The sequence below is a fragment of the Oculina patagonica genome, chromosome 8 (genome assembly GCF_052425735.1).
Source record: "Oculina patagonica isolate OP01 chromosome 8, crgOcupat, whole genome shotgun sequence".
Lineage (NCBI taxonomy): Eukaryota > Metazoa > Cnidaria > Anthozoa > Scleractinia > Oculinidae > Oculina > Oculina patagonica.
The window spans coordinates 16,172,280-16,195,593 of record NC_135765.1 but is presented as its reverse complement, the minus strand read 5'-3'; the positions used below and the strand labels follow the sequence as shown (position 1 = coordinate 16,195,593).

Below are 23,314 nucleotides of genomic sequence, written 5' to 3'. Positions count from 1 at the left end.
TAAATCTTCAGGGTGAAATACGTAAGCATACACGTGGGGATAGGGATAGAGTTGAAACTTAACGAATATATGTAAATTAAATTAGGTCGAATTCCACACAACATATATTTCAGACTTACTTTATTATTATTTAGGTTTCAATATCGCACTTATTTACAATCCCATTGAGCTGACATTTTTGCAGGGTGGCAATGGACAGCAAATTTATATTGTGATTTTTTAGAATGAGAGCATTCCAAAAATCTTGATTAAGACAGATCTCCTCTTTTACTCTCCATTTTATAATGCCTAGTTCGATCCATCCCTGATAAACATGAGAACAAGATGAAGGCAGTCTCACTCGTAGCTGTAAGTAGGTCGTCACATGAGATACGTTACGTCGCCACGAAAGACAGGCGTTTCGTGACGACTCTGCGGCAAGGATGTATCGACGAATTTCACTCTTCGCAAAAGAGGATCTTCTCTTGCTCATTTGCAGTCGAATGATTAAGGATTAAAATATAAAGCTTTCGCTTTTTCTAGCATGTAATAGAACGTCTTCATTTCTTAAAAATGTCCTCCTTAATTTGAATCACACCAAGAACCAATAATGTAATAATACACAAGTTTTTACACATATGATTAAATAAAAATTCATGATTGTGCGTGACGAGAAAAGCGCACGGTTTTAGCTGATTACAATAAGGTTAAGGTGGCTCAATAGACCTTATCGACTTTGGCTATCCCAATGATGCTAAAACTAGATTACTTTTCGTACAGACTTGTCTGTATTTCACTCCACCACTAAAAGAAGTTAATATAAACATGCCTTAATCTTGACCTTTAGGCCTTTTGTTGTGTTACCCTAAATTTATGAAAACTAAGGTAGCCTTGGCCCTTGTTTTTAAAAATATATCAAAAATAGTAAAATTCGCCAATAGTTTTCAAGTTTGCGTAAGGATCATAAGATAAAAATACTGGTTTCATTTGTCTATTTTTGGCGTTTCCAAGGCAACCAATAATGTCACTTGCACCCGATTCTGTTCACTTATAATTGTTTTGTAAGTTTTTTTACAGTAGTGAAAAATGCCAAAGAACGGAAGGTACAAACATACATTTGACATAGTGAAAATGCGCTGTAATTTTTACATATAATACCTAGGTTGATATACAACAGAAAAAATTTACAGTAATCATGTTTGAGTAAACAACCATTTTCAAAGAAGCTTTGTCCGATGTACAGAATTGCTTTCAAATTAAAGTTAACCTCAGAATAATAATTTACTAAGGATGAAAACCCCTAAGAGGCAGCAATAAGTCTAAAATAAGCCAAGACTAAGAAAGATTAAGACGGATTCAAGAAATTATGTCACGAACTTTAGCCACCCAAAAGAGTAAAATATAAAAATAATAACTTAATACAAGAAAAGGAATAAAAGTACTTCAATTGAAGAAGATTGAAACGAATAGGGATATGGGTATTTTTTTTTTAAAAAAAACTGCTTGGCTGAGAAGTTTTCAAAGTTAATCTAGTGTAAGATCCATAGAAGTAATTACTTCGCTAACATTAATTAACAAGCATCTGGCAAAACTAAAAAAAATAGACAAACTCAGCCGTGACATAGACCCTTTAAGAACGTCAACTAACTTAAAAAAAATGACCATTTTTCTCAAGATAGGCCTCGTCCATAGTTCTTATAAACATGGGGTCTAATCTAGAGAATGACATCGTTTTAGCCCTTGTTATAAATCCTACTATCGTCTCCTGTAAGTACAAAATACTCATGAACAGACGTTTACTCAAGGAGTTGGCTCTGCATCATCAACCATTTTCTGGAAAAAAGAATAATAATAAAAAATAAATTGCAGCTGAAAATAATCCTCGGCGACATCAAGGAAATTATTGTAAATGATTTGTTGATTCGCAAAGAGAATACCCCTGTTTACAACTTGATGCCGTATAGTCGAGGCTAGTGAAGCTCATACAACAGGAGCCCCAGTATCTGCAGCATAAAACGGCCAGGCGTATTCCTGCATTCCTCCCGCAGCCCATCACAGGTTAATCCCACGCAACCCCCTTCGCCCAGCATATTTACGAGAAATACCCATCAATAAATAAATAAATAAATAAATAAATAAATAAATAAGGAAGCAAACAAGCAAGTGTGTAAATAAGAACATACGTACGGTGGGTGGGTAGGTAGGTAGGTAGGTAGGTAGGTAGGCAGGTAGGTAGGTAGATATGTAGGTAGGTAGGTAGGTAGGTAGGTAAGTAGATTGGCAAGTAGATAGATAGGAAGGTTGGTAGGTAAGTAGGTAGGTGGATAGGAGGTAGGTAGGTAGGTTGGTTGGTTGGTTGGTTGGTTGGTTGGTTGGTTGGTTGGTTGGTTGGTTGGTTGGTTGGTTGGTTGGTAGATAGGTAGGTAGGTAGGTAGGTAGGTAGGTAGGTAGTTGGGTGGGTGGGTTGGTAGGTTGGTAGGTAGGTAGGTAGGTGGGTGGTTTGGTAGGTAGGTAGGTAGGTAGGTAGGTAGGTAGGTAGGTAGGTAGGTAGGTAGGTAGGTAGGTAGGTAGGTAGGTAGGTAGGTAGGTCAATAAAAAAATAAATTAATTAATTAAAATGAATTTACAGTGGCACATCCACGGTAAGGTTATGTGTCCACTGTATCAAGATCGAAATTGAATTTAGAAGCATTGTTTAAGTACCTGGCTCTTGATCGAGGATCGAAACAGTTTCTCCTGTTTACTTGCCTTCTTTTCACGAAACATTTTGCCATCTGTACTAACTGAATTGCTCTCCAGCGCTTTATCAGCAGTGCTTGTTTCAGGGGAGTCACTTCCGGCCATTTTCACGGCTTCCTCTTCCAAACGCATTCGTTCGTAGTTCTCGTAGGCTTCTCGCAGAGGTACAATCATAACTGGGGCCACTTGAGGAAACAACTGAAGAGAGAACAGAACGTATCAGCTGGTACATACAGGATATTACACGGCGGCGCGAAGATATCAATTTTATTTTCGAGTGGTAAAAATACTTTACGAATGAGCGCAGCGAATGAGTAAAACATTGTTTAAACACGAGAAAACAAAATTCATATCTTCAAGCCACCGTATAATTGTTTTTTATTAAATAGACAAAAATCACGAGATGTTATTATTGAGTAAAAACTATGAAACAAGCTTGCAAAGGCGGAAATGACGTCATTGATGTCCTCACTATCGAAGATCTCTGAAATACGGTCTAAAATACGGTCCCTGATGAAGTTTTGTATAATTTTTACGACCGGTCTATTTTCCAGTTACACACTCGCGTCTAAAGAATAAAAATTTTTATGGCGCTGGGAGGTCACCACGGCGGGTCTTAGAGAGAAAGACGATGGCTAGCCATAAGCCAGAATTCATCGAGGAGGCAGCGTGGCTGAGTGGTTAGTGCGCCGGACATGAAAACCAAACGTCCCGGGTTCGAGTCTCGCTCTAACCACTAGAAGGAGGTGTTTCTCGGCAGGCTCTTGCTCAACTTCTCCGTCATGCTTGTAAGTAGTCGACTGGTCTGCCTCACACCAGTTGGAATTTTTAAGCTCGTTATGTTTATTTGAAATATTTGTTTCGTTTCAGTTTGAGTGGCATGCCTGAGAACTGGCTTGGTGTAGCTAAATGTATTTACCACTATAAACAATATTTACACTACTTCTACTTGAACCGTTCGGTGTTTTAAGAAATGAAAATGAAGAAATGAAAGTAGGAAGCTTGCGTCCGGCTTCCCTCGGATAAAACTGGGGGAAAAGGGGAGGGGGTAGATCTCGGAAGTTTGAAACTGAACCTACGAATGTCCTATTACCGGACTCGTTGGTTTATATATAACAGAAAGGAATTCCATGGTAGCGCTTCGGTGGGTATTTTAACTAATTACCTTGTTTAACAGCTCAAACAGTGGAATCAGCACAAACTTGATGAAGCCAATCTGCGCAGTAGGTTTACTGACTTTATCACGATCCATGAAAGGAGCCACAGGCAGACCCTCTGATTTCTCACGATCACTCTGGAAGTATAAAAGCAGAAATTATGTCATAGGAATACCAGCTACCAAAATGAGCACTCGGTGACAAAATATCAAGTTTTGTTTCAAAACAAATACAATTAGCCGAGTCAAATGTGTTCATGCTACACTATACGGAATCTAAATAATATAACGAATGCGTTCGCTCAGGCCTCTAACTGGGTAAAAAATCTTTTGCAAAAAATCTGATCATTCGAAGAAATACAAGTAAATGCTGCTTTTCAGCAAACAAGAAAACTTAAACCAACGAATCGTGACGCGTTTCTCCGAACTTCGCGACGGTTGTGTGTTTTTCTGCGTGTTGTACTTAGGGGCCTTTTTAATATTATGTTCCGATTGGTTCAATGTATTTACATATTTGCGCTGTTATTTGTTATTGGCCGTTTGTTGTTATTGGCGTGATCTCACTCTGTCACCTTCCTCAAAGATGGCGTCTCAATACCTTAGATATTTACAAGTGCTCTTACGTTTAACCCTTGATGCCTACCTATGTTAACTTTAATTGAACGTTTTCATTGTTGTTACAATTCATTCTAACCTGCATGAAGTACTCTTCTAGAAGACAGTCGGCCCAGGGCTCTGCCACTTCTAACGGCCGCACTTCATTTGAGATGTCGCAGCACTTGATGAGAATCATCTTGAGCTGATCATGTGTTAGAAGGGAAAAAAAAAGAATAGTTTAAGGAACTGATATCAATGCAAAAGTGAGCTATGCCACGCTATTCTTGTCGACTCTATGATATACGTCGGCTCTATGATATAAAAACAGGTCACAAATCAGTTATTTTAGGTATAACACGACGCCAACAATGACTTTTCTTATTGCAAGCAGCTCATAATTTCGCTTCACGCAAATTCCCGCTCTTGCCGCAGATTACACCAGTTACACATTTTCCCACGCTTTCGCCGTTGTAATCGAAGTCAGTTCCCGCGCTTTCCGTCGGTTATATGTTTTCCCGCGCTTGCAGCTGGCAACACGTATTACACCTTTGCCACTGCCGCTTGCGTTTGTTATACTTTTTTATCGTGCGCCACCCGATTGGATTCGATTATTGATAAGGATGGGCCGATACAGGTTTTTCAAAACGATACGATATCGATACGATATTTGCCTTTTTTCTCGATATCGATATTATGACGTCATTTCTGTCCTGACGTTATTGGTTTGTAACGTGACCATACAAAGGACATACCTGGCATTATAAATGTTAGCCAAGAATGTTGATTTTGGTCTTTTTGTTCCACTGTTGCATCAGCAATGTGTGGACATCAAGTCAAGGCAAGAAAAATTCAAATATTGACAAGAACATCAATATTTCTTTGAGCAAAATTGCATTTTTAAACCTCAGGTGCTGACCAGAAGACCGCAGGCTCAGGTCACATGTGCAGTATCGAAAACGTATCGAAAGTGCGATATTTTTCGAAAGTATCGATACTTTTCAAAATTGTCAAAATATCGGTGTATCGAATATTTGGTATCGAGTATCGGTCCATCCTTAATTATTGATTTCTTTGGAACCGAAGTGCATGACTATGTCTTATCATTTGTCGTGACAGTCAGCATCAGTTAAACTTCTGACCAAATTATGGCATAATGTTTCTACTTGCTCTTCTATTTTTAAACTTGTAAAACTGTGTTGGCCACTTTTATGTATACTCACCGAGCTAACGTAGTCATCGTTGTTAAAGTCAAAGGTGTCAAGTTTGCTTTTAAATCTCTCCACTATCTCACTGTGCCGAGCCATGTCTGTAGCCAAGATCAGCATCACAATTTGCTGCAAACAAGAATATTATATTTTGTAGTCACATTAAGCTTTGTTTTTTTTCTGTGTTACTAACATGATTTACTTTCCAATGAAAAAGCTACTCACTTCCTGTTCATTTTAATCCAAATTAATCTAAATAACTGGAATAGGATGGGAACTCTCACCTGGCGAACCTTTTTCTGGTCTTCTTTGGTCATGTTGCAGAATAAATTGCAGTCAGGCTGATGGGATTGAAAAGAATTTTAACGCTTTGCATTAATTTGGACTTAACCGGCTAGACATACGCACACATTGCAGACCTATTTGCTACGAAGGTTTCAAATAGGCCATTTCCGAGTTAAATTTTGCCTCATTTTTGAAACGAGTCCCAGTGCGAAACCATTCAAATGAAAATGACTTTGATTTGCATGAAAATGGGCGTGTAGTTGGAACACATTTACATATACGAATAGTTTCGCACGAAGGCCGGCCGCGTATGACTTCCCGCCAAAACTACCCCCAAAAGAACGTGTATTCTGCCTATTCCGAGTAAACCGTATTCCGTTCATTCTGCTATCGGGAGCAGAATAAACTTCATTCCGAAAACAGAATAGGTCCCAAAAGAACGCGATTGCCGTCTATTCCGAGTATTCCCATTCTGGAATAGTCCCAAAAGAGTGCTCCCGGAGTGAAGCCTTATTGCTACAAAAACAGTTAAAAATCGTCGACTACCTGACCGATGACTTCAAATGCGACCGCGGCGTGATGGTTTTCCAGAGGAGAGATGTCATTATAGCGAATGGCAAGTTCTGTCTGTGCATTGATCTGGTAACTGTAGATAAAGTTTAAAACAGTAAGTTAATTTCGAGTCCTTGGGAATTCGGGAGTCCATCACGCTTACCATCGGCACTCCTCATTGTAGCTAATTTACCAAGCCGCCTAACCTGATTTATTTTGACAACTGACATATTGATATTCAACTCAACTATGGTAGCTCTGCAAGATCACGAAAATGCAGTTATAGGAAGCACCTTTTTGCCTTTTAGGCCCGGGGAGATACTTGACATAATCTCGGGTGTGAGGTACGGCCCGGTCTCCTAAACCCTGACCCAGTTTGGGGCACGAACCTCTGATTTTCCTACCCTGTTTAAGAAAAAATGTCAATTTTTGTCTTTTTTGGCTTTGTGGTAAACATGAATTATAAGCTTAGCACCAATGCCGAAATCAACGGAAGTCAGCAATACGGAAGAATTTGTCAATTTGTTCGGCTTGTGGCTTAGTTCGTATCAAGAGAACTCTTGTTCGTATAAATTTACACCTCTGCAGGCATATATAAGCAAATACTGTTTGACATTGCTCCATGTCAATACACCGTTCAAGACAAAAAACACCTGAAAACCATTTTTATTAGGCCGCATAGAAATCTACTCACGTCCTACAAGTTTCTCATAAGAGACGGCTCGCGATGACTATCTGTACGCCAATAATTTCTTCAATCAGTGTGCACATTTTCTATGGATTATTTTCTGATACAGCTATAAAGGAACTTACGTGTTGTTAAATCCCGGATGATCGAGATCGTGGCAAATACAGGCCGTCATCAGAACAAGTAGATCCATTTTAGAAAGCAAATCTTTCAGATTGCACAGGTGGATGATGCAAAACATCTGATAATAATAATAATAAAAAAAAAAATAATAATCGTATTGTTTCTTAGCCAATAACACTTTCAGTCTTCTTCATTTGTGATATTTAAGATGTCACACAATATTAGTGCTAAAAAGCGTTGCGTGACGCGCGTCTTTTGCTCCCGGGAGATTTCAAGATGACAGTTTCTAACGAGTGCGTTGCAAGTTGCGAACAAAACTTGCGAACGTGTGATACCCCCTATAAAACTTGCAATGCTTTTTAGTCGACATCGTTGCGTTGCAAGTTGCAAGGAAAATTGCCTCCTGTAACATGGCCTTTAGTGTGTTAGCAACTTCATCATTAGACTGTCATACAATGCTCCCCAGCACGTTACGTGAACGTGGGGAGAAACGTTGCGTGACAAGCCAATGGAGACATGACCCAGTAACTTACCATCTGAGTGACGCAGAAACAATGGCGGAAATTGTGAAAAGGATTTCCTCTGTAGTTTTGTTGAATGGAAACCTAAAAAATGTCAGGCATAGACAATAAATTAATGTAAGCTAATGTAGATCCAGTCTCGCAATTATATAGTGAATTAATTAGTGTAATTAGTGTATTAAGTGTAATTAATGCAGCAAATAGATTTAACAATCATAACTGCGCCTCCAAAATCGTTAATAAAATTAAGCCTTTGATCCATCTGACAGAAGAAAATTGAATTTTTCAATTTGGTCAGTCCATTCCACAGCCTCGCAATCTTAATAACCCGTGCTTCTTTTCGATTCTGGTCGTCTCTTTGTCACACAACGCTATGCGCTCGAAAGCGTAGCGTTGTGTGACAGAGATTAGGCCAGAATTAAACTTTGCTCCTTTATAAGTTATCATTACTATTTTTCATTTTTCTACTTAACTAAACCATTATTTTAAGGTTTTATTTTAAACAATTATTAGGAAAATAACATAAATATATACATAACTAAAACAAATTGAAGAAAGAAAACTTCGCATCCCTGAACTCTCCCTTCCCTGCCCCAAACAAGGGAACCCTATATAGGGCGGGAAAGGGAGAGTTCAGGGACCGGACTTGCTTGCTCTTGTCATGGCAAAATTTCTACAGTGAACAATCGGAATTCAGAAACCCTGGCTTTTATGTTATGGATACGCCTTCTCAGGTATTTGCCCTAAATGTTTGTAGTTCTATTTAACTGCCGCTCTCGTGAGGTATACAAAAGTTGCCGTTGAGAGTTTTCTACTCCTTAAATGTCAATCGCTTCTTAGCCCAAAAAAAGCTACTGTTAGAGAGATTCCGGTACTTTCTAGGGTATTACATCAAAAAGGACAAAACAACGTTTCGTAGAATGGAAGAAATTTCTATCGTGATCAGTTGTTGCCGTTTCAATTGGAGTTGGTACTTTTTAGCGGAAGAAATTGAAAGCTGACAGAAGAAGTAAGCGCGAAAACTAATTCGAGCCACTCCCAAAAACTGACTTTTTTCCGTTTTTAGAAACGTTTAAGGGTTCCATAATTTTTTCCGAATGTTACCCCTGACATCGTAATGCACCTATCAATGTTAAGCCCGAGGGGGGGGGGGGGGGGGGTCGGGCTAACCACGGGAATTTGATCGTGTGGTAGGTCCCCAGGGTAGGGATTTTGATCGTATGTGATGGCCCCAGGGTAGGAATTTTGGTCATATATGAAGATTTGAAGGGACATCTGACCACCTTTCATGGGGATTTTGACCAATTATTTTGTCCCGGGGGTGGGGAATTTGACATTTTTTTTATAGAAAATGTCAAAATCCCCACCCCTTGCCCGACCCCCCCCCCCCCCTCGGGCTTAACATTGATAGGTGCATAACTTGGAAGTCCCCAATCCTGAGACTTCTGTTCGTTTGCTTACCAAGAACCGCCTAAACACAACAGAATTGATTGAAAATTCTTCAATTAGTCCCAGCTCTAGGTACATGTGCTCCATAAGAGACAACATCTGAAAATGAAAAAAGGCACGTGACCAAACTGTTACGTCAGATTGAGTAGGTGGTGCTCTTCCTTTTAAAAAACTTCACCGTGAAGTTAAGTAAACCTTAACCAAAACGGCAGTTCAAAATTTCTTTCGAAACTTAGTTACAAATTTCAGTTAACTAAATCAACGGGGCATCTTTCGTGCAGTACAGTGGAGTATTAAAGTTAAGTGGCTCCTTAAATTCGTTTTGTGGTAATTAATTACGGCCATATCAGCTAACTAGTAGGAGTTTCGGTGGCCTGGGCCTAAAGCGTATTAAAATAAAGATTGTTGATGACTGATGTTGATTTTGACTCCTGATTGAACAGTCCGGGTTAGGGTACTGGCTAGGGAGCTCCCGTTTCGCTCTTGGGTAAGCTAAATTATGCTGTTCTTCAGTTAAAAGTATAAATGCTATTCTCTTGTCTCTATAAATATAAATGGTATTCTAGATTTTTTAGCAACTTGGCAAAAATGTTGGGAGGGGAGTGATTATCAACGATGAACTTAAACCCATGACTAATTAATATCTTATCCCAGGGGGAGTAATAAGATACTCCAAGTCGAGTCGCTTCATGTCACGGAAACCTTGTCATTATGATGAGCCAACTCTAGCTCTTTCAAGCTTTGGGTTGAAACAGGTTTTATCAGCCGATAGTTGCACCGTACCTCATTTGGTTCCCAATGCCAGATGTTAAAAATCGGTTCCTTCAGCTGCTCTACAGTGGTTTGAGAGAGTGTGTACTGCAGAGAATTTCAAAACAGACATTTAACACATTAATATACAGTTCAAAACTCAGGGCGGGCGATATTTTTGTACAAAACGTATCCACAACTGAGATAGTTAAGGAAGAGAGACCCACCTTGACAAAGTTAGGCATCGGCCGGGAGATACTGATGTTTCTCTTGTTATCATTGTTTGGTTTAACATTGTCTTTTATGGCTTGCCAAGTGATTCTAGGAATAGAAAGGGTAAAAGGTTTGTTTTATTATATAAGCAAAGTGGACGAACGTCCATTGACGCCATCAAAGTTTTTCGTTTCTATAAAGTTTTATAATCAAGTAACATTCTGCCTTATTTTTCAGTATAATTGGCATAATTCTATATTCCTCACTGACATCCATAAAATTTTGAATCTCACCCTTAGAAACAATGACTTTTAAAGAAACATTAATGAAGTAGAGAAATCTTGCCGCAATTTTTTCTTCCAGTAGTGGCAAGAAGAATACGTAGCTTTGTTCCAAACGAGCATCAAGAAAGAAAAGTAGCAATAAGGGTGCTCAAAGAGGCGCGCTAAGACTTCATTTGGGCATTAAATAAGTCTACAGCAAGAGGCAATGCGGCAAGTACATCTAGAAGGAATAGGAATTTTTAAATTCCTATCACGCACATTTCCGGACCATTAAAATGGTCCGGAATGGTCCGGAAATGTGCGTGATAATTTCAGTTTCAGTTTAAACGGCCCCGCGTTACATAAACTGAAAACGAACTGAAGGCTATACTAATTCCAGTCCCTGGACGCGAGCTTGGTTAAAATATTATTGTACGTTGTTTAAGAGGCCTTGAATAGAATGTCATTGGTGCCTGGCTATCTGTTTACAAAAATTAAACTTAACTCGCGTTAATGAATTAATGAATGTCCGTCTTTTGACCTTACAAAAAAGTAAAGATTTCGTTTATTTAATCACACTTAATGTGACGATAATGAAAACTTCTTTCATGTTCTTGATTGGCAAAAGGTTTAAAGTTAAAGACCTTTAGATAGCACTACGAGTACGATATCGAATGCGAGTACGGATTTCGAACTTCAGCCTATTTATATTTCTGTTGCTGAAGAGTTGAATAGGAAACTATCACGAGATTGGTGTGAAATGAGATAATCGAAAGCAAACGCCAAGGTTTGAAAGATCGTTCTCTTACTCAATCTCGTACTCGCACTCTAATCCAAATGTTTCATAATTTTTTATTTTTCATTCTTCGACTTTTCGATAGCTCACCTGTCCTGTCGTATCTGTTCCCTTATTTCAGTGATCTCTGCGCTCAAGTGCTGCATTTCGATCGCCTTCAGTGCCTCAGCTTTTTATCAGAAAAGAATAGGTTGATAATGGTTAGCAACCAGTATCTATTTAATTTTCGTTCCGGCAAACTAGTAGGAACCGGTCATTCTCATTTATTTGCGGAGGAATATACGTCATTGGTCGAATACGTCATTGGCCCATCAGTAAAACGTTGTGGATTAAAGAGGGGGACTTTGGGGTTTTCGGTTTCTCGGTTTTGGCCATTTTTTAGATAGGTTTTTCGGCAGTTTTTGCAACAAAAAAACGCGGTTTTTCGGTTTTGGTGTCTTCTTCGGTTTTCGGGTTTTCTTTCTATTAGCATATGGTTTTCAGTTTCCGGTAAAAATACTAGCGGTTTTTCGGATTTGGTATTTGCTCTGGTTTCCGGTTTTTCCAATTTGGTTAACAGTTTCTCTGAGACCATGCTGGTAGAAAGAAAACCTGCTTTTATGTTTAAATTGCAAGTTAGAGCAGTGAAAAAAAAATCCCTTTCTTCCTTCTTTCAAAATCTCGAGGTACCGATTAAGGTCACAGCTTCGGAATTTGGAATGTTATGTTCGGTTTTGATCGAAATTCACTTCGGTTTTTCGGTTTTGTATGATTTTTGTGCCGTTTTTCGGTTTCTTATTGACCCCAATGCCCCTCTCATTAAATTAGCCTGTCGGTGAATTCATGTTCTTTTTTAACCATGTTCTATTTTAATCTTGACTGGTATAACCGGTTTGACAAGCTTTATTTTTTTTGGGGGGGGAGGGGATCAGCAGTGGCTTAAAATATTGCGCAATCTTTTACATTTGATTTGAAATAACTGTAATGTTTTGAAGTTACACAAAATTCCCGTGATACTTCCTCTTTAAACCAATAAAGTTCTCCGCGCTGTTGTTTTTGCTATTGTTGTTGCTTCTGTTGTGGTTATTTATTTATTTTTTCGTATCCTTACCTTCCACCTTCCTTTCCAAGTGGGACAGTTGTTTAGAAAGCTCGGTCTTCATTTGAGAAACCGTGAATGTACTGTGGATCAAAAAATATCGTATAAAACGGATTTATTTCAAATGTAGTGTAGTGTTTGGAAAAAACAATTTAGAAAAATTAATCGGACAACGAGCAAAAGTGGTCCATTAGTGTTAAATGTCTTATTTATAACACAGCTTAAGCAAATGCTATCGCAAATGCGGTATTTTTAATCACGGCGTTGCAGCTCTCTTACACGATGGCGAACAGAAATTTGTTTATCAATTACTGTTAGTTTCAGTATTTTACATATAACTATTTACATAACTCAAAATCATATAAAGCTGGTTTAACCTGATAAACTTGTCAGCAACCTGACTAAGCACATTTGCAAAGACCTCCTCGTCCCCTAGAATGTGGGATAAGATAAGAAATACCTTATTATAGGAAATTAACGATACATGTTATTAACGCGAATTTCAAAAATTCGCGTTAATTTCATGTACCTTAAAGTGCTACTATGATCAAATTTTCACCCCTTGAAATTTTAGGCGTTTCATAGAGTATTTAACGAAAGATTCAAAATGGCGTTTTCCGTTTTCAAATATCTTTTTTAGTTCCAGAGATATTTGAGCTCAAAAAAATCGTAAAATATGCAAATTAGGGGACTGATGACGTCATCTACTCAACCCAGTTTTATCGCAAGTACAAAAATTGAGTTATCTCAATCATTTTTCTGCGGAGACCAATGAAACTTGGCAGACTAATAGTTCTGCAGCTGACACACTTACACGTATAACAACATTATGTTACCATGGCAACTAACTCTTTTCCAGTCCCCATGAATTTGTTTTTAATATTTTAGAATTTTTCAGTTCGGAAAAATGTAACCCGGCCAAGACGCATGTCTTATCTATTCATATGCTTGCCACATCACACATGTAAAGTATCATCGGCAAATATCAAAAAGAAATACCAGAATTGGCCAGAAAAGCCTTTAACATCAGAGGATCTGGAACCTAGTATGTTGCCATGGTAACCAAATTGTAAAGTTCATATTGTGCAACTCAACTAGCAGAGTAGTACTGCAAAAAATCAGAGAGTTTCGATACAAATTGGCTAAGTTATCACTTTCTTCATATTTGATCCAAATTTGGTTGAGTCTATGACGTCATAACTTTGCTAATTTGCATATTTTAAAAACTTGAATATCTCTAGAACGAAAAGAGATATTTGAAAACTGTAAACGGCATTTTTCTTCTCATATGAAGTACTTTATAATATTTTAAAACGGCTACGAAAGGAAACATGCGAATTTCATCACAGTAGCACTTTAATTTACGTCATTGTTAATTAAGAGCAAAGATCCACTAAGACCGAGCCAAAACAAAAATAAGTGGCACAAAAATTCAAAATCAGAATTCTTGATATGCCGCCAACAAAAAGCCTATGGTAGGCCTATAAACGTGATGGGATTTTTTTTCTTCAAATATTTCTTCGACCGGTCAAAAACTTACAAAACCGTTATGAAGCCCAGTGTCTTCTAAAACACACGAAATAAACATAACTCATACCGTGTCGTAAACTTCGCACTGGCTCATTTGCATTAAATGAAACCCCGTTTTTGAGCCTAGAAATGTACTATTGAAGTGTTTATAAGTCATTTGAGTCCAATCTTTTCTCTCTAAGTTAATTTTGAAGGTCACGGCGAGCCGCTGAAAATCACTAAAATTCGGTTGCTCGAAATTCTTAATTTGGCGCTCTTTTTCGAGAGAGAATTTCTCTACCCAGTAAAACTCTAAATTACTTGAATTTCAGATATTTTGAAAGGGGAAATGCCGTCTTCTTCTGAGTCTTTTCTCCGTTTTCTACTGGTATTTAGATGTAATCTACAGCAGAAGCTCCCTGTTAAGATCACCCTGAATGCCATATCTGCCAAATATCGAGTGTAAAGCGAATTTCGAATCCTATCGCCATCTTTGATTAGTCTTCAAGGCCTTCGAGCGTGCCGTCGAATCGACAACTTCAGTACATCTCCGTGTTGACATTCAACATTCGACCACTCTCAGGTCTGTCAGTGATATTCCCATCTCTTGTTAAACAGCCGTCGAATAAATGTACCCTTCTTGTATCAACCCTTTGATATCTCGACCGAAATGTCGGACCGGCTTGGCGGGACGGTAAAGTTCATGGACGGCCTTCACAACAAAACTACGTACTGTACTGCAATAATACTGGACAGGGAACTTGAATTTATGATCGAATAATGGTTTAATATATTCACTTTCAGTGAGAAATATTGTCTGTTAATTTGATAGAAGGAAACTTGCAATGCTGTTTTAGAGTTCCATTGTAGTCAAAGGGAATTCTTCGAATAAGCACCGCATCGGGACTATACTATTCCGAGGAGGCGCTTATTAACATTTTGTCCCAAATGCGGCGTTATTGGGGACGGCGCTTATTCGACTAAATACGGCAGTTATTTTAACTGGAAGATATGTAGGACTAATATGCCGTGAGACAGTTGTGCCAGGAGCCCATGGTTGTGCCACATTCATGTGATACCCCCGGGGAGGTACTAAGGGTGGTCGTAAAGTGTAAGAGATTGCAGTTTGACATGAAATAGAAATTTCCTAAAAATTCCTGTTACGTATGTGTGTGTGTTTTTTTTTATCAGATTAGGAAGAAAATAGGCAGTGCCTTTCAAATTGTATTGACCGAAATGATCTATATTTTTTTTCGCAATGTCTTTGATCCAAACACGGGAAAGCGAAGATCCCTATTATTTCTGTATTCTTGTAACAGAATAAGGCCTAGTTCAGAGGTATCGTTCTGGATATCTCAATACAATAGTTAACAGGGCAAGGTCTTTGTTTGTTGTTTTACCTGTTCTGACAAAAGGACATATGATCTGGACCTCAGGCGAGTACCGCTCGGCGTCGTGTAGGCAAGGGTTAGTGGGTTAGCACTAGGGATTAGTGGTGATGGCGTAGGTCCAGCCATCTGATGAAAATATCATTTTGTCCAAGATTATGCTTCTTGCAAATAATGGTTTACCGTATGTTGTTTCAACCTTTGGTTGTTTGAGTACACGCTTGAAGCCTTGAAGACTAATCAATAAAGATGGCGATAGGATTCGAAATTCGCTTTACACTCGATATTTGGCAGATATGGCGTTCAGGATGATCTTAACAGGGAGCTTCTGCTGTAGATTACATCTAAATACTAGTAGAAAACGGAGGAAAGACTCAGAAGAAGACGTTTTGGATTGTCTGGTTGGAAGAATGTGGGTATTGTTTACGTTTCAGTGACAGTTAATTTTGTAATTTATAAGTATTTTGAGAGCGTTCGCACTCAGCGCGTATAGAGAGCCCGAAATAAATTTTTACACTAGGTTTTAGAACGGCATTTCCCCTTTCAAAATATCTGAAATTCAAGTAATTTAGAGTTTTACCGGGTAGAGAAATTCTCTCTCGAAAAAGAGCGCCAAATTAAGAATTTCGAGCAACCGAATTTTAGTGATTTTCAGCGGCTCGCCGTGACCTTCAAAATTAACTTAGAGAGAAAAGATTGGACTCAAATGACTTATAAACACTTCAATAGTACATTTCTAGGCTCAAAAACGGTGTTTCATTTAATGCAAATGAGCCAGTGCGAAGTTTACGACACGGTATGAGTCATGTTTATTTTGTGTGCTTTAGAAGACACTGGGGTTCATAACGGTTTTGTAAGTTTTTGACCGGTCGAAGAAATATTTGACTAAAAAAATCCCACCACGTTTATAGGCCTACCATAGGCTTTCTGTGGGCGGCATATCAAGAATTCTGATTTTGAATTTTTGTGCCACCTCCCGCTCGGTCTGAGTCGAAATTTTCTCTTAAAATCACACTTTTTTCCAGCATTGTTATTTTAAGACACCTTTATTTCCGGAAAAGTTATGTTTAACCGACATTAAATTCTCCGCCAAAGCTCAGGAATAACAGAGGCAGTGGAAAGAACAAGGATGGGATGTATTCCATCCCTGGATCCATTTATTTAATATAAGTCACTATTTGGTCTGTTTAAGTATCTTTGTTGTGTATGGTTGATCAGAATTATACCTCAAGTTCTGTTATTGGACGTTGGTGTTTTGTCTTTAAAATAGCGTAGGTTGCAATAAAAACTGCTACGCATCAAATTCGCGTTAATCAACTGCATGCAAGCACACACTACACGATCATTCGCGTTAATTAAATGCATGTTAACATAAATTTTCGACAATTCGCGTTAATTTTATTACGCGTACATTTTGTTCGCGTTGTTAAAATGCTTCGTTATATTCCTATAATAAGGTAATTAATAATAATTAATTATTGCGCTTTTCTATGCAGGACTTTACTCATTTCTAAAGTGAGCAGAGACATAACTCAATTGATATATTAAATGGATATCTTTGACACGAGAAGAATGTACGGTCGGTTAATTTAAAAGAGCATAGACACTAACCTGAGTATCAGGCCTTCCTAAGGGGAGAGGGGCGGGGTAGAAAAGCCTGATACTCAGGTTACATAGACACCGATACAAAGCGCGGGAAAACTTGTAACCGTTGACAAGCGCGGGAACACCTGAGGAAGCCAAGTTGCGGAGGAATCTGGTGGAATCTGATTAACTACCAAAACAGTAGTTTTACTCTGATCGGTTCAAAACTCGTGCTGCATGGCTTTAAGAGAAAATTTCGACTCAGACCGAGCGGGAGGTGGCACAAAAATTCAAAATCAGAATTCTTGATATGCCGCCCACAGAAAGCCTATGGTAGGCCTATAAACGTGGTGGGATTTTTTTTAGTCAAATATTTCTTCGACCGGTCAAAAACTTACAAAACCGTTATGAACCCCAGTGTCTTCTAAAGCACACAAAATAAACATGACTCATACCGTGTCGTAAACTTCGCACTGGCTCATTTGCATTAAATGAAACACCGTTTTTGAGCCTAGAAATGTACTATTGAAGTGTTTATAAGTCATTTGAGTCCAATCTTTTCTCTCTAAGTTAATTTTGAAGGTCACGGCGAGCCGCTGAAAATCACTAAAATTCGGTTGCTCGAAATTCTTAATTTGGCGCTCTTTTTCGAGAGAGAATTTCTCTACCCGGTAAAACTCTAAATTACTTGAATTTCAGATATTTTGAAAGGGGAAATGCCGTTCTAAAACCTAGTGTAAAAATTTATTTCGGGCTCTCTATACGCGCTGAGTGCGAACGCTCTCAAAATACTTATAAATTACAAAATTTACTGTCACTGAAACGTAAACAATACCCACATTCTTCCAACCAGACAATCCAAAACGTCTTCTTCTGAGTCTTTCCTCCGTTTTCTACTGGTATTTAGATGTAATCTACAGCAGAAGCTCCCTGTTAAGATCATCCTGAACGCCATATCTGCCAAATATCGAGTGTAAAGCGAATTTCGAATCCTATCGCCATCTTTATTGATTAGTCTTCAAGGCTTCAAGCGTGTACTCAAACAACCAAAGGTTGAAACAACATACGGTAAACCATTATTTGCAAGAAGCATAATCTTGGACAAAATGATATTTTCATCAGATGGCTGGACCTACGCCATCACCACTAATCCCTAGTGCTAACCCACTAACCCTTGCCTACACGACGCCGAGCGGTACTCGCCTGAGGTCCAGATCATATGTCCTTTTGTCAGAACAGGTAAAACAACAAACAAAGACCTTGCCCTGTTAACTATTGTATTGAGATATCCAGAACGATACCTCTGAACTAGGCCTTATTCTGTTACAAGAATACAGAAATAATAGGGATCTTCGCTTTCCCGTGTTTGGATCAAAGACATTGCGAAAAAAAATATAGATCATTTCGGTCAATACAATTTGAAAGGCACTGCCTATTTTCTTCCTAATCTGATAAAAAAAAAACACACACACATACGTAACAGGAATTTTTAGGAAATTTCTATTTCATGTCAAACTGCAATCTCTTACACTTTACGACCACCCTTAGTACCTCCCCGGGGGTATCACATGAATGTGGCACAACCATGGGCTCCTGGCACAACTGTCTCACGGCATATTAGTCCTACATATCTTCCAGTTAAAATAACTGCCGTATTTAGTCGAATAAGCGCCGTCCCCAATAACGCCGCATTTGGGACAAAATGTTAATAAGCGCCTCCTCGGAATAGTATAGTCCCGATGCGGTGCTTATTCGAAGAATTCCCTTTGACTACAATGGAACTCTAAAACAGCATTGCAAGTTTCCTTCTATCAAATTAACAGACAATATTTCTCACTGAAAGTGAATATATTAAACCATTATTCGATCATAAATTCAAGTTCCCTGTCCAGTATTATTGCAGTACAGTACGTAGTTTTGTTGTGAAGGCCGTCCATGAACTTTACCGTCCCGCCAAGCCGGTCCGACATTTCGGTCGAGATATCAAAGGGTTGATACAAGAAGGGTACATTTATTCGACGGCTGTTTAACAAGAGATGGGAATATCACTGACAGACCTGAGAGTGGTCGAATGTTGAATGTCAACACGGAGATGTACTGAAGTTGTCGATTCGACGGCACGCTCGAAGGCCTTGAAGACTAATCAAAGATGGCGATAGGATTCGAAATTCGCTTTACACTCGATATTTGGCAGATATGGCATTCAGGGTGATCTTAACAGGGAGCTTCTGCTGTAGATTACATCTAAATACCAGTAGAAAACGGAGAAAAGACTCAGAAGAAGACGGCATTTCCCCTTTCAAAATATCTGAAATTCAAGTAATTTAGAGTTTTACCGGGTAGAGAAATTCTCTCTCGAAAAAGAGCGCCAAATTAAGAATTTCGAGCAACCGAATTTTAGTGATTTTCAGCGGCTCGCCGTGACCTTCAAAATTAACTTAGAGAGAAAAGATTGGACTCAAATGACTTATAAACACTTCAATAGTACATTTCTAGGCTCAAAAACGGGGTTTCATTTAATGCAAATGAGCCAGTGCGAAGTTTACGACACGGTATGAGTTATGTTTATTTCGTGTGTTTTAGAAGACACTGGGCTTCATAACGGTTTTGTAAGTTTTTGACCGGTCGAAGAAATATTTGAAGAAAAAAATCCCATCACGTTTATAGGCCTACCATAGGCTTTTTGTTGGCGGCATATCAAGAATTCTGATTTTGAATTTTTGTGCCACTTATTTTTGTTTTGGCTCGGTCTTAGTGGATCTTTGCTCTTAAGTAACGTAATGATGGTAAGACTGTTTTTTTGGTACAAACGAAAGCCGCTGCACTGTTAATTTTAACTTACCGTGTTTTGGATTCATGGACCCAACTAGAATCCGATAAGGTGACCTAAAACATGCAAAACGACAGTTAGGGATGATATTGTAAAGATAAATTCATTTTAATCGTAGGTATCAAAGTTTTCTGCTTGAACTGATAAAGAAAACTTTATTTGACTCTGATTAAGCATGGCAGTGCTGCTAGATGACGCTCAAATTTCGATGTTTTGAAAACAAGAAGTTCTTGTTTTTTATTTCGTTATCTTCCTCTGACAGTTACAACCCTCTCCTCAGAAAATAAGCGCCAAATGTCGGACGCAAAAATCTTTCTGATAATAACTCCCCCCCCCCCCCCTTTAAATATAACCCGAGGGATATATGACTTTTCAGATTTAGCTATTAAAATAATAAACTCCTATTGGAGAGCTTTTTTTTTGTCACCACTGTAGATTTGTTTTGTGTTTCACATCTTTTATGTTGAGAAAGTTTTATTATGCTGTATTCCTGTACCCACTTAAAAGTTTTCAGACGCAACATCTCTTTCAAATAGAAACAATTTTGAAACGCAAAATTCCTTTCAACAATAACCTCCCCCACCGAACCTACCCCTCCCAAAAAATTTGTCCCCAGGGCTTGTTTTCATAATTTCATGTTATATTATAGAAATAATTGACGTGATTGAAGACGTACCGTGCTGTATTTGAGGGTAAGTTTGGTTCGATGCACACTGTGCTTCCATCCTGAGACTTGAGCATCAAGTTAGACCAGCTAAAATATTAAAGTATAAAAGTTATGTAATGACACGATTCTTCAAATTTCGAGCGTTTTTAAGAAGCACTTTTTGACTTTCCGATATCGTTGGCAAATTAAATCTTCGTCCCCGTAGGTTGCCCTCGGCAATCTTCGGAAGTTTCGTATAATCTTCAATGATTTTCGGACGTCTTTGGGCTATTTTTAAAATTCGCAGGTCATCATCGAAATTTTTGTCACTTTCATTGAAATCTTGCCCTCCACGAAAAAAAGTAACGAAGAATATCCTCAGCTCAACTATTAATTATAATTCATTAATTTTGTCCTGAATTAGAATAGAGCGGTTTCATTTGAACGTCGAAAGCAATTCGCGTTTGCTGAATTAAAACCAGACAAGAAGTAAAACCAAAACTAATAGTGACTCCCACGTTTTTCCGCGCTTCCTGCCATTCTCGTCCCCATAGCCCTTTCCTTACTCTTAGCCGGCTGGGCCTTGGCACGAGAAAACGAAGGGCTCTGGGGACACAGAATTTCCAGTCCTAGATTCTAGGACTTCCGGTCTTCATGTATGCAGTCATGACGTTTTAAAAGAATGTATGAGAGAGTCGTTACGTTTTCGACTTCTGTTTAGGAATCCTTTGTTCCAAAGAGCCAATCAAAAAAATTCGAATTAATTCAAAAATCCTATGTCCCCAGAGCCCTCCGTTTTCTCGTGCCAAGCCGGCTAAGAGAAACGAAAGGGCTATGGGGACGAGAATGGCTTCCTGCCGGCTAAATGAATTTCTTCGAGTTTCGATTGATCCAATGGATTGTCTGCGTCCTTTGTGATTGGCCAGAGCGATAACTTTAAGGTGGTGGCAAACGAGGATACATTGTTGCGGAAACAAGTGTTCCTTGTTTGTCCGAGACACAAAAAAATGTTTCTGATTTTTGTCAGAAACAAAGGAATTAAGAAAACGAAATTAAAGGAATTTTAAAAAAACTCGCGTGTAACACGCGTGCAATGATAGCCTGTATGCTCTTTTAGCGTTGCTAGGTAACCTGAACAAAACACTTATTGGTGTCAGTAAGGTGTTTAAAGCTTGTTTTCAACCAAATTAGCAATTCTAACTAAAGGTATTAGCAATCAGAACTGATGTTCAGAATTATAACGTGTGTGTAGATCCGACTAGCCAATCTTCTATAAGGGATTGTCAACATCAGTAACTTACCGACTTACGCCTGCGGTAGAGGCAAGGAGGTCTTTGATATCTCGAGAGCTACTGTTCTTTGAAAACACGACCTACATGACCAAAGAGAGTAATAACAAACAAATCATTAAAAAATAGGTGAGAGCTGATAGAGATGGCCAGTAAAGGGTTATCACCAGCAAACTAGCAACCTGACTTACTGCGCATGCTTAGACACTTTCTGTTGCGATGGTAACTCAGTGGAAGAACGAGCACAAACAAAATATTTGACCAAGGAAAAATAACTTGTAATTTTCGGATTTTTAAGCTCAATTTAGCTGAAAATGTCAGGCAGAACGTTGCGTATAATTTGCGAATATTTTTGCGACTTTTTACGCACAGTGGGTAACCAACCCAGATTCTTCTCAAAACCAAAGGCGGTGTTTTGTAGTTTAGAAAATTTGTGGTGATTACGTGAAATTATTATTACATTAAGTTCCCGACATTGAAAACAACTTGACAACAAAATAGAAATTCAAAGGATCATTTAATTTTTGTTGAGTGTCCCTAAACTCTATGTCTTCTGAATTCAAATGCAATTTGCACTGTACCGGCAGAATGAAGTATCCATCGACCTCAATAAGACAAATTTGACGTGCATCGAAAGAGTACCGACTCGGGCAGTACTTAAGACCTCGGGCAAGGTTTTGTCCTAAAGTATACAGTCCCGTCCCGGCCGAGAAATAACATATTTCTTCAACTCAAAAGATATAATGAAAAAAAAATGAGCTCATATTAAATAGGCCATTACAGAAGAAAAAAGACGGTCGTCAAACTAGCGATAAACAAACAAGAAAATGCTTTTACAAGTTGTTAAATCGCATTATCCAAAATTTTCGTCGTAGCATGTAAAGGAAGGATAGTTGATAAAATAGCAATTCAATCTATCGAGTTAAGAAATTACAAAACAGAAAAACAAACACCCAACAACGATTCAAATTTACGTTCTACCGATTACCTTATGCTTGCGTCCGTCCACTTCAAGATAAATCGTTTTGAGGTTCGCCGAGGCCTTCCCTGAAACACCATTCCCCATAATTATTGTTCCTTTTTCCGGACTGTTGTATTCACTCAGCAATCCTTTTGCTTATAGCAACATGATTTGATGATCGGCCCAAACAGTGTGGTAATATTTGGTCGTTTCCACTAGAAACAAAGAAAAAAGACCAAGACGAAATGCCGACGAAAATGGAATAGATTAGCAAATTACGTCTTTAGTCCTGTGACGTATGTTAAAGAAACCGTACAAGAAAATAGAGGGTTTAAATATGCCCCACGTGTGCTTTGTTGACCCTTTGTTACGTAGGGTGATCAATGAATAATTTCTGTCCATTATTTTAGTACAATGTTAAGAAATAAGGTGATGAGAGTAAAGAGGTTTATCGACTCAGTATGCTATCAAAATGTATGCCCCTATAAGTCTGATAATAAAATGATTTTTTTCTTCTGATTTTTTTTTGCTTTACTTGTTTTCATAGTAAACAAGTGACATGCTTTACCGTACTTTTTTCTCGGTTGTTGTTCGTTCTTCGTAATCGAAGATGACCAAAGACATCTAGTTTGTTGATAAATTGCTACGGTGTGTCCGTAGGTGGCTGATGAGACCAATCCAGGCAAGGAAGCCTCTCCCTCATGTAGGGCAGA

The 23,314-nt window shown here is 38.5% G+C and overlaps 1 protein-coding gene across 1 annotated transcript; it reads right to left on the bottom strand.

Annotated features, from left to right (window-relative positions):
* Positions 1-1,467: 1,467 nt before the first annotated feature.
* LOC144662515 (high affinity cGMP-specific 3',5'-cyclic phosphodiesterase 9A-like) lies at positions 1,468-22,706 on the bottom strand. The gene is made up of 19 exons (XM_078523328.1): positions 22,629-22,706; positions 21,653-21,723; positions 20,382-20,459; positions 19,718-19,761; positions 12,772-12,826; positions 12,407-12,477; positions 11,407-11,485; positions 10,272-10,365; positions 10,078-10,152; positions 9,307-9,393; positions 7,858-7,929; positions 7,327-7,442; positions 6,508-6,607; positions 5,961-6,017; positions 5,692-5,805; positions 4,569-4,673; positions 3,884-4,012; positions 2,683-2,916; positions 1,468-1,812 (listed from the first exon to the last, which is right to left on the bottom strand). The coding sequence occupies exons 1-19, from the start codon at positions 22,704-22,706 to the stop codon at positions 1,780-1,782; spliced, it is 1,692 nt and encodes a 563-aa protein (XP_078379454.1). The 3' UTR covers positions 1,468-1,779.
* Positions 22,707-23,314: the final 608 nt, after the last annotated feature.